The sequence below is a fragment of the Gobius niger genome, assembly GCF_951799975.1.
Source record: "Gobius niger genome assembly, chromosome: 1".
Taxonomy (NCBI): Eukaryota; Metazoa; Chordata; class Actinopteri; order Gobiiformes; family Gobiidae; genus Gobius; species Gobius niger.
This window is the reverse complement of record NC_136852.1, coordinates 69,278,267-69,290,938: the sequence shown is the minus strand read 5'-3', so window position 1 is coordinate 69,290,938 and position 12,672 is coordinate 69,278,267. Positions and strand designations below refer to the sequence as shown.

Sequence of the window (12,672 nt, the reverse complement as noted above, 5' to 3'; positions counted from 1 at the left end):
CCAGTCGAGAAGCTTTAAGATTTGGGTAAAGCCGAACTGGAGAAAATGCACTTGGTTAAGGCGGGTGGTAAGAGGTTAAAGGGGGGGACTTTTTCAAGCTTTACATCATGTTATTATGTCATTCCCTCATTAAAAACATGCCTGAAGCGTTGCCTTGGCACATTCACGTATTTTTGAGTAATCTGTAAAAACTCTGATGGCAGCCATTTTAGGGATAGGTTTGCCTGAGTCCTCCTAGGAACGCCCCCACCCCCTGGAGACGCCTCCGAGCTTTCGTCACCAGCCGAGTAACCAACCACTGCTCCTCAGCAGAACCCCCTCCCCACTGATGCCACAGACAGCGTGTGGAGGGGGCGTGTCGGAAAGGGTCAGAGGTTCTTACAGAGACAGAGGCCTATTTAAAGACATTCGCTACAGCCATTTTGAGAGAGCAATTTTATACAAGGCTGTTATTTTAATTTACTGCATTTACAGACCAACAGAAGGTTTCGTCATCATTGTAGTGTGATATAGACTGGTGCTATGTGATTGAAAAAAGCATAATACCCCCTCTTTAATACGTCTGTGGAAGTGCACCTTTAGGCTGGTCAGAGTCCAGGGCCGCTTTTCAGTCCCAGTCCGCCCCTGGTCACAGCAGCTCAGGACTACAACACCTGAACATGATTTCGTTGTACGGTTTTACAATGACAAATAAAGCACTTACTTACATCACAGAAATGTATGTCTATGTATGTAGCCTATGTACTACTTGTGTTGTTTACTATGTTAGTCTAGGCCTAATGCATGACGTTTTGCACATCTTTTAGAATGCAACATATTTTAATGATCAAAGTGTTAATATAGACATAATTACAATACGTCGCCTAAAACCTACAACTCTCTGCGCATAGAGATTGTTTATCGAACAAAGTGCAAGTCTAATAAACACAGCCCATCCTACGAAATGCTTATCAAGTTAAAAAGTTGTAATGATGCAAATGTCGTATTCATTAGCTGACAGAAGCTCATTTAGATTCCCCTTCATGTTTTATTGAGCATTATTTCTTAGATATACAAGCGTTTCCCTCACCAATCTCACCACAGCGTGCACGTTCACCAACTACCTGGTTCTAACGCCGTGACCAATCAGAACGCTCCGTCTGCTGTCAAGTAGCCAATAGGATCACGCTTCGGGAGGAACCGGAAGAGAGTATAATAGACTGATTTATTGCGCTACAGTGGCTATTTACGATTGGGATTTGTTACATTATGGACATTTTGGATTATGAGTCACCTTTTTTGATTCAACAAGACAACCAATTAACTAGTTTAAAGTTATTTGTGGGTATTTCTATATGGCGGAGAGTTGACCCCGCCCCCTTTTCCAGAAATGCTGACGTGTTTTACAAATACTGCAACTAATGTGTAGTATTTTAAGCGTATATTTGCAGCAAGCTATTAAAAATAATATTAACAATGACATTTTAATTGCTGTGTGTAATAATAAATACACCAGAACAAAAACAGTTCCATAAAAAGTGGCATCTTTATTAGTTTAACAATCTGACAATGTGATGTCTACAGCAAGGAGAGAAAAGAAGCATAGAGCACAACAAACTGCAGGGTCAAAATAAAGAGTTTTTTTTGACGTTTTAAATGCAAAGATCAACATTAGTCAGTGTCCGGTTTATAGGAAGGATCACGCTTGGTACATAACGAACATGGATTATTCCTCACAAAATTAAACAATCGTTTGGGACTGTAACTGAAATCAAACATGCCGAATCCAACTCAGAGTCACTGTACACCTTTTTTTTATTTTTTAAAAACACCGACTCGCCGTTATATAAAAAGAAAAAACATTCTGCGTGATGCACAGGGTGATGGAGCACGGATGTTTATGAGAAGCGAGAACTCACACCGATCATGCACACGCACAAACACGCAAACCAGATATTAGACTGGTTATTACCAACGTACAACTCATACCCAAAAAGAAAAGAAAAATCAAACTGTTGGGGGAGGTTTAAGATTATAGTAGTTGTGGGTGTTCAAAAACAAAAAGCAACATCAGATAAACTAATGGACAACACTCTTTCAAAATGCAGAACGTCTACATTTTCTTTTATGCACAGGAATGTTGGACATTTATTTTATTAAAATACAAAAATAAAATTCAGAAAAAGAAAAAAGACGCCCACAAAACAGAATCGTTGTCTGAGGGGGTAAAAAGGTTCCGCTTCCAATGTCATTCTCCGGGGTCTACAGCAAATGACCAGAGTACTGCTTCACACTAAAAACAGAAAAGAAACAGGGAGAGAAAATTAAATGGCGTCACAGTAAAGAAGTTGCTTACAATTTTATGAAAAGTAAAGCAGTAAAAGACGGAAATGGAAGTTAGACATACGGCGTAATTAAAAGCTACATTGCTAATAGTGCTAACTTCCTTTAAAAAAAAAGGGTGCAAGGGAAAGTGGAGGGTGCGGTTAGTCCTTATGTCCAAGCAGGTGCAGCGCGCCTGAAGGGGAGGGAGGTGGGGAGGGGGGGTACAGGACAGAAGCGCGAGGTAGGGTTCGGTCACCATGGTAACGCAACACTACTTACGAAACAGCGGCCCGCTTTTTTAAAAACAGCTGTATTAGCACTTGTTGGTTTTTTTTTTTTTTCTTTTCCCGTATCCAGGGCTCGGAGATAGCGTCAACAACGGGGTGGGTGAAGAAAAGGAGAAAAATGCAGTGTGTACCATACGTGCCTACTGGTTGCCAAGGGAGACAGAAGAGGAGGAGCCCGTGCTGTTTGGCAGACCGTGATTTGTTGTCGCTTGATCTAACTAAAAACAACAAAATCACTAGTCTTCCACACAGCAGCGGCCGAAGGGGAAGAATCAATCCGCTCCCTGCTTCTCACGGAAATGGCTTGAGTGTTTCATATTCGCCGATTATATATTTTTTTTAAAAGGACAGATTTGACATTTTAACCACGTTGTCCTTTTGAATTGAGATTGCAACAAACAAACAGAAAAAGATCACTCAAAGCCATTTTTGTGTAAGAGGAAGGTATGAACTAGTTGCAGGTTGCATGGGAAAGAAAGGAAGGGGTTAGTGAAAGAAGACAGCAGGCAAAAGTATGCACATCCCAATATTAAGAAAGCAGGCTGTTCAATCAAATATTAAAGAGCTCCATGTTACAACTGAGCATTTTAATATCACTAAAAGACAAATAACATGGGAGAAAAGCTACCATATTCTTCAACAGTCTAAACCTGCCACCTGTAGCCAGCACTATAGCCAGTTTGAAAGAGGACACGTCACAACTTGCCTATTCTGTAGAAGGTACTGGGCATTCTGAATTTGATCCTGAGTGCCCGTAATGGTGATGATGCGATCTTCGGAACCTTCCAGGGGCTCGTCGATCTTAATAGATGCTCCGGACTCGTGGCGGATCTGCTTTATGCGCTGGCCACCTTTACCAATGATGGAGCCTGCAAGCTGTGGGGAAAGAACAAAACCGTATTATAAAATGTACTCATCAATTCGCCATTATATGAGAACACTACTCCGATGTTTAAGAGTTAATGGCAAAGCACTACTTGGAGTATGCATGTGTGATCTCTAGTGAATACACAAATATGTCCCAGGGAATTACTAGACCAAAGCTAATGACAGCCCTCTGTACTCACATCTTTGGGGATGGTCACTTGTGTGGTAATAACAGGACCTCCCATGTCATTGTAGGAGCCCCGTCCACCTGAGGGAGGAGAAGAGAGAATGTCACTGTCTGATAATACACTCCATGCTTCAAGACATATTGAAATTGGGAGACATCAGTTGCAAATGATCACCTGACTGGTAGCTATCCCAGGAAGAGCTGTTGTCTGAGGAGAGGACAGAGATGAGCGTACTTCCTTAGCCGTGCATGCCAGTATATTTGTAAGATTTGTTCTCCTTTTCCTAAAAAGGTGTGTGTGGCCGATATTGTCGGAGTGCAGGATGTTGAAAAGAACACCATGCACTTGTCATCTACGCCAACTGCACAGTGAGGAGGGTTCTCACGTTCAGTGGCTGATTATCTCGAGGTCAACAGCTAAAGCTGCAGTGTGACTCGTGCTTTCGATCACACGCAGCCTTCAGTATTCTGAGCCACACAGAGGCCTACGCTTACACATTCAAAAATACATCAAGACAATTGTAGTCGTACACAGTGGACTTACCATAGCCCCCTCCGCTCTGTAGGAAACACAAAAAGAGAGATAGTTACATACCGTAGAGCAGTTAGCCTCCATTTTTCTACTGCAGCCTGGTGAAGTGATGCAGCCCGAGCTCAAGCGTAAGGTCGGAGCAACAGCCTCATCCATGAAGTAGACTCAACTACAAGCCACCCAGTTTTCATAAACCAGACTCCTCCCCCTCCTGCCCTCCTCCCTCCCCCCTTTCCGTCTCTCCTTGCAACTCCATCAGCCCCCATTTTCACCTGCTATTCAGCTGCTGCTGTCGCCACGGCAACTAGCAATTCAAAAAGCTGTTGCCGAGCAACGGCAGGCAGTATCCTGCCAGCTCGCAGAGAGGGAGAGAGGCCTTCCAGTCTGTCAACAAAGCGTTATTATTGCCTAGCAACCATACATGGCCACCCCCACCTACCCACCCCCTACATGCTCCCTCTGAGCAGGAAAACAGGCTGGCCATGAAAAGTACACAGTAAGAGGGCAATTACAGCTCATTATTATGGGGTGTCTCCGGCTGTGGCGATTATGGTCATTTGGTGGGATGACCTGCACCCCACCACAACTACCAAGACGTGTGGCCAGGCCCGCGCTGTGACTGTTCACGTGTGCAGGTACGTGCAACAGTGCCCGGCTCTGCTCATATCAATTAAAACACAATGGACAATCACGGCATATTGTCCGGCGCCTCGAGCAGGCCATTTTCTGTTTCCGCACGCTAATGTCCAATTAGACGTCAGGAACAGCGCTGCGTGCATTCAGCAGAGGGTTACTAACCATGTTATCACTGTAGCGATCCGGGCGGCCTCTTCTGTCACTGTAGAAGAAAGAGTGTAATGTGGGTTTAGGCCAGAGTGACGGAGAAATGGAAACAGAATGAGAGAGGTGTGGGTGGGGGGGTGGATAGAAATTAAAAAAGAAAAAAAAAAAAAAAAAAGGAGGGGGAAAAAACGCTTGACAACATTCCAAAGAAAATTTGTGGTCTAGGTCAAACTGCACACACGCTGAGCAAGATTACAGTATAAACACATTTCCTCTCAGCCATCTTCCCACACAGTCACAGGAACAGCTCTGACAGTGTTATGGTGAGAGGAATGACAGGTGGTGGTGCGGATGATCACAGCTCCCCCACCACAACTCAGCCAGCCTAAGAATGGATGTACGACTACAGCCAAACGCACAGGAGCGCACACACGCCAGAGGACACGCCGCCGATGCATCCACTTCGCATGCACTAGAGCTAAGAAAGCAATCATCAAGACCAAAGTCCACGGGATGATGCACAGGACTGAAGTCTGGCATATTGTTGCAGAGTACGGAATTCACTATGGAAGTGCATCTGCATTTTCATGGCGGGCCAAGGCTTCTACTCACGCATGCCGTTATGATAGTTTAATATCTTCAGCAAAGAAAGATGTGAATTATGTGTGGCTGTTACCATTACGGCGGTTTCCTATCAAGCATTTAGCATGTGCGCTGTGGAGGAGCCTACCTAGGTGCTCTGTGCAGGGTGTAGAGGGAGATCAGGGGAAAGATCAGGGAAAAGAACAAAGATATGGGGACGGACTTACTTTGACCTTTCATCTGAGCCTCGGTAAGAGTCATAGTAACGGTCATCTCTGTGGGGCAGATGGAGATGAGAGAGAGACACAGACACACTCAGGCACACAGATGAGCACATACGCTTATGAAATGGCCCTACAGTACTGCACTTATCACTAACTGCTCCAAGTACTACACCATTGTACATTATTCTGGTACATTCTGTAAACACTTATCGAGAGCTAACTCATTAGCAAGTGTCAGGGCTCAGGCATATCCAGTTTAAATGACCTTACCCCCCTCGGTGGTGTCCCATAGGCATGCTTCGGCTGCGGGTGCTGCCCCGGCCCACCCTACTGGGGTGTGGAGGGGGCGGCCCGCGGCGAGGGCTCATCTCCTCATAGTCACGGCGTGAGGGAGGCATGGGTCCGCGGCCCCCTCTGCTGGAGGACATCCTGTCAAAGCCTCGGTCTCCACCACCGGACCTACCACCACGCATTGGGAACCCTCCCAAGAGGCGGCGGCCCCCGCCCCTCTCATCAAACATCATAGTGAAACCACCATAGTCGTAGGTCTCATCGTAGAAGTTGGGGTCGTACGGCTGGGCACGGCCTTTAATGGGAGCCTAAGAATAACAAACACAGCAGCAACCCTCTGGTTATTTTTGCAGCTTTCACAGTCATTAACATATGAAGAGCAAATGTCAAGGTCACTGCCCAAAAACACAACAATCGCTCACCTCAGCGATGAGGTCCAGAATGGTTTTGATACACTCTACAACCCTCTCTGTCTTTCCACCCACCAGAACGACGCGGTCTGTGGACTGAGGACAGCACTCCTGGAACAGCTTGATGCTGGTCTTTGTGTTCTGAACATGAACACAAACCATCATTTACATTTGAACACTGTACATTCAGCAATAACGTCATCAGTCAAATCGTAAATGATAGCAGCCGTCAGCCTGAGGGTGATTTCAGTGTTTAACAGGTTGATTTGGTGAGTATGTGGCTGACCTGGCTCACTAACAGGTTTACACGCCGTCTGTTTTAAATATCATACCTCTCGGAGCTCCTTAATCTTGGCTCCTTTCACCCCAATGATGGAGCCAGCCAGGCTCTGGTGGATTAGCAAACGCAGCTCACAGTCAAAATCCACACCATTGTACTGCTGGTACTGAGGCAGAGAGACCAAAGTCAAACCAGCGTTAGCTCACTTTAAGACACCACGTCGATGCAAATAAAACAAGACTAAAATCAGAGAAAAGTCATAAAACGCTGCTTGTGCCTCTAAATATGCTCACCTCCTCCAATGTGGGGATGATCTTGAGAAGAATTTCTCCCACAGTCTCGATGTCCGCACTGATGCTCAAGATGCTTCATTTTTTTTATTCGTCAAATGCCAAGGCACAGCAGAGCCACACAGGGGGTGGGAAGGGGGTGCCAGACAGGCAGCCCGGGGGGGGGAGGAACATGATTTTAGATCAGAGAACTCTCAACATTTCTATTACAGTCAGTCATCAATACAGCTCAATTACAGTAGTTCACAGCTAAGACTAAAAGCTACGTCTTAGACGAGTCCACATGGTATTAGTGTTCATCAAAAAACTGAAGCCGATTGGCGTGAATATCCGCTGATCAAACATTACATTTTGGTATAGTCCAGAGAAAGGCAGAACAGAACAAACAAAAGAGAACCCAAAGAAAGGTGACTGCGTTTTGTGACCACTGGAAGGGCAAGACGAGGAGGGAGCTTCTGCACCGGAGTGTCCAACATAGCACTACTTCCCTACACGCTCTTTAGTGGACACACACAACAAAAACTGATTCCTAAATAAAACAAACTAAAAACTCTGGGGCACTGAGCCAATGCTATGAGATGCAAATCATACTGCACATTTTTGTTGTGTACATCCGCCAAGAAGCCTAAAAAAATGAACGTAAATAATCACTCTAAAACATGAAAGCAGATTGGCAGAGGGAAGTGTAACAGAGTACATTAGACCAAGGTGTATTTTCATTAGCTCCAGTCGGAAACCAAGCTAAGATGAGGACGAGGGCCAAGCTGGAGATTGAAGGGGGGGGGAGTGGGGGGGGGGGGGTCAAGGGGTGACGACACACAAGCACACACAATCAGAATTACTAGCTTTTGGGATTTCCGGATGAGAGGGCAATCTGTCAATGACAGTATGTCAAATGAGAACACCTTTTTATTATGGATCTAGCCTCCAAACACCACATATAGGGGATTTCAGGGAGGGGCAGCGGGTGAAAAAAAGGCAGGAGATATAAGACATAGGGCTGCACGATTTTGGGGAACTATTTTTACTGATACACATTTATGTTTCAGTCCACTGTGCGCAGTACGTCCAGAAGCAATGACATTTGACAGAAGACTAGACCAGGGGTAGACAAGCTTTCTCTGGCCTTTTTTTTTTTCCTTCTGGCCGAACCCGCAGGACCACTTTCACCAGATCCTAGTTTTGTACATCATACAAACCTAAAAGGGAGTCCTCCCCAGGGAATTTGAGTACTTTTAAAATCATGCAATTATACTTCTCAGAAACAGGGGCCAGAGGTTATGCTCAAGGTTTGGCCCAGAGGCTGGCATTGCATACCCCTGCACTAAACTAACATTTGTTGAGTTTTAAATGCAACACAACAATGGATATGGAACCTCTTATCGTCTTCTTGTACTAAAATATTTGCAAATTGCGATTCCGATTCGGTTGTGATTAATTGTGCAGCCCTAATAAGACAGCATTGATCAGAAACAAACACATGGTTGACACTTTTCAGAGACCAAAGCAAAGACTTGAAAAGATAGAAGCAGAGTTGAAAAATACCAGTCTAACTAAAAAAAATGTATCGTAAAACAGTTTGCTGACATGGCAGAATTTGGGCATTCAACTAAATACACAATGAGAACAGGTAGGTTTAACTCCACACAGGCGTAGTATGACATTCATGACTTTGTTGCTGCTGTTTGACCTGTAGTCAGGCAGTGAGAGGGAGGTAGCTTAGGGACATACCGCTCAGGCCCACTGCTGTCTGGGACTGACACACTGGCATTGTACTGGGCGTGGTGGCATGGGCGTGGTGGCATGGGCGGGCATGGGCCACGGATGTCAATCGAGTAAGGCGCCCGTTTAATGGGCCAGGGCACGATTATGGGCGGGGCGGGCCAACCGGGGTGTCAGGTGGGCGGGCGGGCGGCAGGAGGGGCCGATCCAGAAACATGGGCAACAGAGGAGGAAGTGGGCAAAAAAGTCAACAGTAAAATAATAAACAAGGGAGAGGGAAGAGGGGAGAGGATACATTTTAATATACAGGCTCTACACTGAGGTAATGTGTCGTAAAAAATATATATTCATTCTCTCAGATTATTGTTGTCAAAGAGAAAAAAAAATAAGGAGAGAGGTGACACTGAAAGTGGGTAATGGCATAGTATGAAGAAGTCAATGTTGGGGAGAGACTAGAGACAGTGAAAGAGAGGGGGACAATCTGTGGACAGCTAGAGAAAGAGGCAATGACATTAAATGAGTTCAACTGGCCAGACCGATTTTGATAATAAAAAAAATAAAAAAAAGAAAACCCGGAAGTTTAGGAGCACTAGTAGCGCAAGGCTTAACATTAAACATTAAAAACGACAAAAAGTAATTGGATTCTTGTAATTAACAGCTGAAGGGGGGGACAGTTAAGGCAGTATCTCTTGATGCCGGAGTGGGGGATATGAATTAACAGAGCACAAAAGTAGCGCGAAACGATTAAATGTCACGGAGGGCTTTGTCCTTGTGTCAAGAGAGCCAGTGCCACGGATACTTATGGAATTCGAAAATAAGAAACGCTGGCCATTTGGGAGAGTTGGGTCAATTTGAGAGACAAGGGGTAAAAAAAAAAAAAAGAAAATAAACTGAAATAGACTGAGCGCGTGTTAAATGTGTTTACTCACGTCTGTGCGTAGCGCTTTGATGTTTTTGCCCCCTTTTCCAATTACAGCCCCTGCATTCTGTGAAAATATCAGAAACACATTACATTATATTAACCGCAAACCTGTAATTAATGCAACTGCGACCCCCCTGAATATGGAACTATAAACACACGGAGGCATATATCAATTACGATTTAAAGCCTGATAGAAAAAGGGGGAAGTGATTTGCCTTGCTCTGCAGGAGAATGCGAAGCTCAACCATCTCATCAGAGTTCCTGGAGCGCTTGAATGATTTCTGCTCATCTGCATCCTCCGCAGGGCGCTTACCTGGAATAAAGAGATAAAAAAAAACTTTCAGCATCACTGCACAGCCTCCACTGGGAAAAAAAAACAATTATTTCAGAAAGGATTCAAAGCAATATGTCAAAAATACTGGAGACATTAATCCAACTTATTTTACAGAAGTATTCAAACCCCTTCAAGTTCATTTCATTTCAGATTTTATTATTATTTTATTGTTCCGATCTAGTAAACTGAAGGACAATTAAGATAACCTTTATTGATCTCACAATGAAACAAATTTACTTGTTACATACAGCTCTGTGCAAATAGGCAGAAAATGTGAGAAAATAAACAAAAAATGAAATAGTAAAATAGTGGTACCTTATGTAAAATGACTACCAAGGACTTCTAGCACATCTAAAACTAAAACGAGTATTTGTTTTCAATTTCCATCACATTTGCTGCTCTTTTGTACTTTACCGCTGCACCAATGCAATTACCCCCAGTGGGAACCAAAAAAAGAAGAAGAAAAAGCACTATTTTTATTTATTTTTATTGAAAATTATCTCCTTTTTTCCCCTCGCCCCAATTCTGTACCTTTGTAATTTGTGGACAATGAACAGAATTTACCACAAACCAAATCTTACCAGCCAAACCTATCACCAACCTTTCCTTAGTCGCAAATGGGATTAGTTATAAAATTAACAAATCACTCTCTTACTTGTGAAATATAGGTTTCTGTTCTTGTTACAATGTGTTTGTGTAAAAGCATGAACTTGTGGATATTGAGCCCTCGCTTCTTAAACAAATGTAGACACGAACGCTCAAAAACAGCACAACTCTTCATCTGGGGTGAGTCTGCAGCTGTGTAGGATCTGAATGTACTTAAAAAGTCTATTTTTACCGTATCTAGTTGGTATATTTAGCTACTTTTAGTATCAAGCAACTACATAACAGATCATTGTAAAAACTTTCCAAACCCACAGTACATACACGAGTAGAGGCATTTTAGTTACACAATTCCATAATTAAAAAAAAAAAGGTCTTATGTTAGCTTTATAACAACATACCGTTAGTCTCGGTGTTGCTGAAAGATGTGTCTTCTTGCTGCTCAATCTCTGTCTCCATTGTCTTCGGAAGAAATCTGGGGGTCGAGCTGGTCCGGGGAACAGGCTGCAGCGGCTGGAGAGAAGCGGGGAGGGAGCCTGTGAACGAGACCGACTGTGAACATTGTGGAAAGGCTTCGGGATTAGACCTGCAACCGGCGAAGCGAAACTAAAAAAAAATGGGGAAAAAGGGCGCAACTCACCGATATTTATCTCAGGAACAAGGGGGTGTAGATAGGCGGTGCCAAGCAAGCAAGGACCAAACAGCTGCTGCAACCTGTGTGAATGGAAGAGACTTGTTTCACGCTGTATTGTATTGTATAAAGAATCCATACCCACAACTCTAAACTCAATTGCAAGTATATTCATTTTCGCGACAAGTGATCTTAGCAGAAGCTGTATCGTTTAAATAGTAAACGTACATTTTACAAGCTAATCTCTACTACTATAATTATAGGCTTCTGACATAATGTTTCATCTGTGCACCACGATACTGAAATGGTATTGAAAATTGTGGAGTTTTAAAGCTGATTTTTCCTACACCAACTCGTTTCTAGCACTCACAATCCCTCCTGCATGTCCAAATTGTTTACATGCACGTTTCACGCACAGCTTTGAGCAGTGGGAAAGTGGGGAACAAAATAGTATTTATATCTTCTATCACTCAATAAATAACTAGGTGAAGACAATTTAACTGTTTTTTGCTGTGTTTATAACTCACCCTGAGGTGGTAAAAACAAATTTACTTTTCAACAACAAAAAGTTAAGATTCGATAAATCGATAGTAAATAAATGGGAAAAATACTATTGCTACAGCGTTATATTATTTCACACTAGCAGATGCACAATTGGTAAACCTTCTGCGATTAACCTCCTACAGTCTCAAAAGCAATCCTGTAAAATCGCTTTCATTTTAGAACATTTAAGATTGGACAGCTAAATAAGACAACATTGCAAATATAACTTGGCGAGGGGAGAGGCGATCAAAAAATCAAAACCAGTCGTGATCAATTTGTGCAAAACCAAGAGTGTGTAATGCAGTACATTTTCTCAAAGTACGTGTTGATCCCGTCTATCCAATTCAGTATGGCGAACGGAAAAAGACGGAACTCCCTGGAAGCTAAAATGGCTAAGGCTAAAGGACTGTTGCTTTTAGCCACCTAGCTTAGCACGCCTGTAAAGGTCTATGTCGACACACTCACTCCCCATTGACACTTTCTGGCATATTCCCTAAGCCTTATGCCACTATAAATCTGCGTGAGCACATTGTTTACTCATCTGGCAAGCCACTGACTTTAATACAAAAAAACAACAACACCACAAACCAAAGCAGAATGAGGGAGAAGAACACGAGCTAACAGCTAGCCAATTTCGCCATGTTGCCACTTCGGGTGAACCAGATGCGCTAACGCGGTCGGTAACTCAAAGGCAATGAACACATTAAACGCACGTAAAACATAGATGCATAAAGCGCTCGTTTTGGTTATCTAACAAATCAAATGCGTAAATATAAACGGGAAAAATCAACGTAAGATACAGACCAGCGAGCAGTGTAGTGCTTCGATCGTCCCCTTTTTCTCTACCAAACGCAGTCGGTGAGGAGGACTCTGATTGGTT

The 12,672-nt window shown here is 43.6% G+C and overlaps 2 protein-coding genes across 7 annotated transcripts in view; both read right to left on the bottom strand.

The window, feature by feature from the left end:
• The window catches only part of qng1 (Q-nucleotide N-glycosylase 1), a 177,521-nt gene extending 176,403 nt beyond the window's left edge, over positions 1-1,118 (bottom strand). The window contains exon 1 of one of the 2 annotated variants that reach the window (XM_079552871.1): positions 1,070-1,118. The gene's annotated coding sequence lies outside the window, so the exon portion shown is untranslated. The remainder of the gene's footprint in view (positions 1-1,069) is intronic. The other variant, XM_079552870.1, reaches the window with a different exon arrangement.
• Positions 1,119-2,014: 896 nt separating this feature from the next.
• On the bottom strand, positions 2,015-12,662 carry hnrnpk (heterogeneous nuclear ribonucleoprotein K). 5 transcript variants are annotated; one of them, XM_079552656.1, is made up of 17 exons: positions 12,597-12,661; positions 11,259-11,332; positions 11,020-11,154; positions 9,897-9,994; positions 9,689-9,745; positions 8,769-8,812; positions 7,041-7,113; positions 6,800-6,907; positions 6,480-6,608; positions 6,037-6,365; positions 5,770-5,817; positions 4,976-5,015; positions 4,190-4,205; positions 3,821-3,853; positions 3,659-3,726; positions 3,298-3,467; positions 2,016-2,272 (listed from the first exon to the last, which is right to left on the bottom strand). In XM_079552656.1, the coding sequence occupies exons 3-17, from the start codon at positions 11,075-11,077 to the stop codon at positions 2,242-2,244; spliced, it is 1,302 nt and encodes a 433-aa protein (XP_079408782.1). In that variant the 5' UTR covers positions 11,078-11,154; positions 11,259-11,332; positions 12,597-12,661; the 3' UTR covers positions 2,016-2,241. The 5 variants fall into 5 exon arrangements, with proteins under 5 accessions (XP_079408784.1, XP_079408785.1, XP_079408782.1 ...); XM_079552655.1 differs by having other exon boundaries at positions 2,018-2,272; positions 6,800-6,913; positions 12,597-12,660; XM_079552658.1 differs by lacking the exon at positions 5,770-5,817 and having other exon boundaries at positions 2,015-2,272; positions 6,800-6,913.
• Between the last annotated feature and the right edge of the window lie 10 nt (positions 12,663-12,672).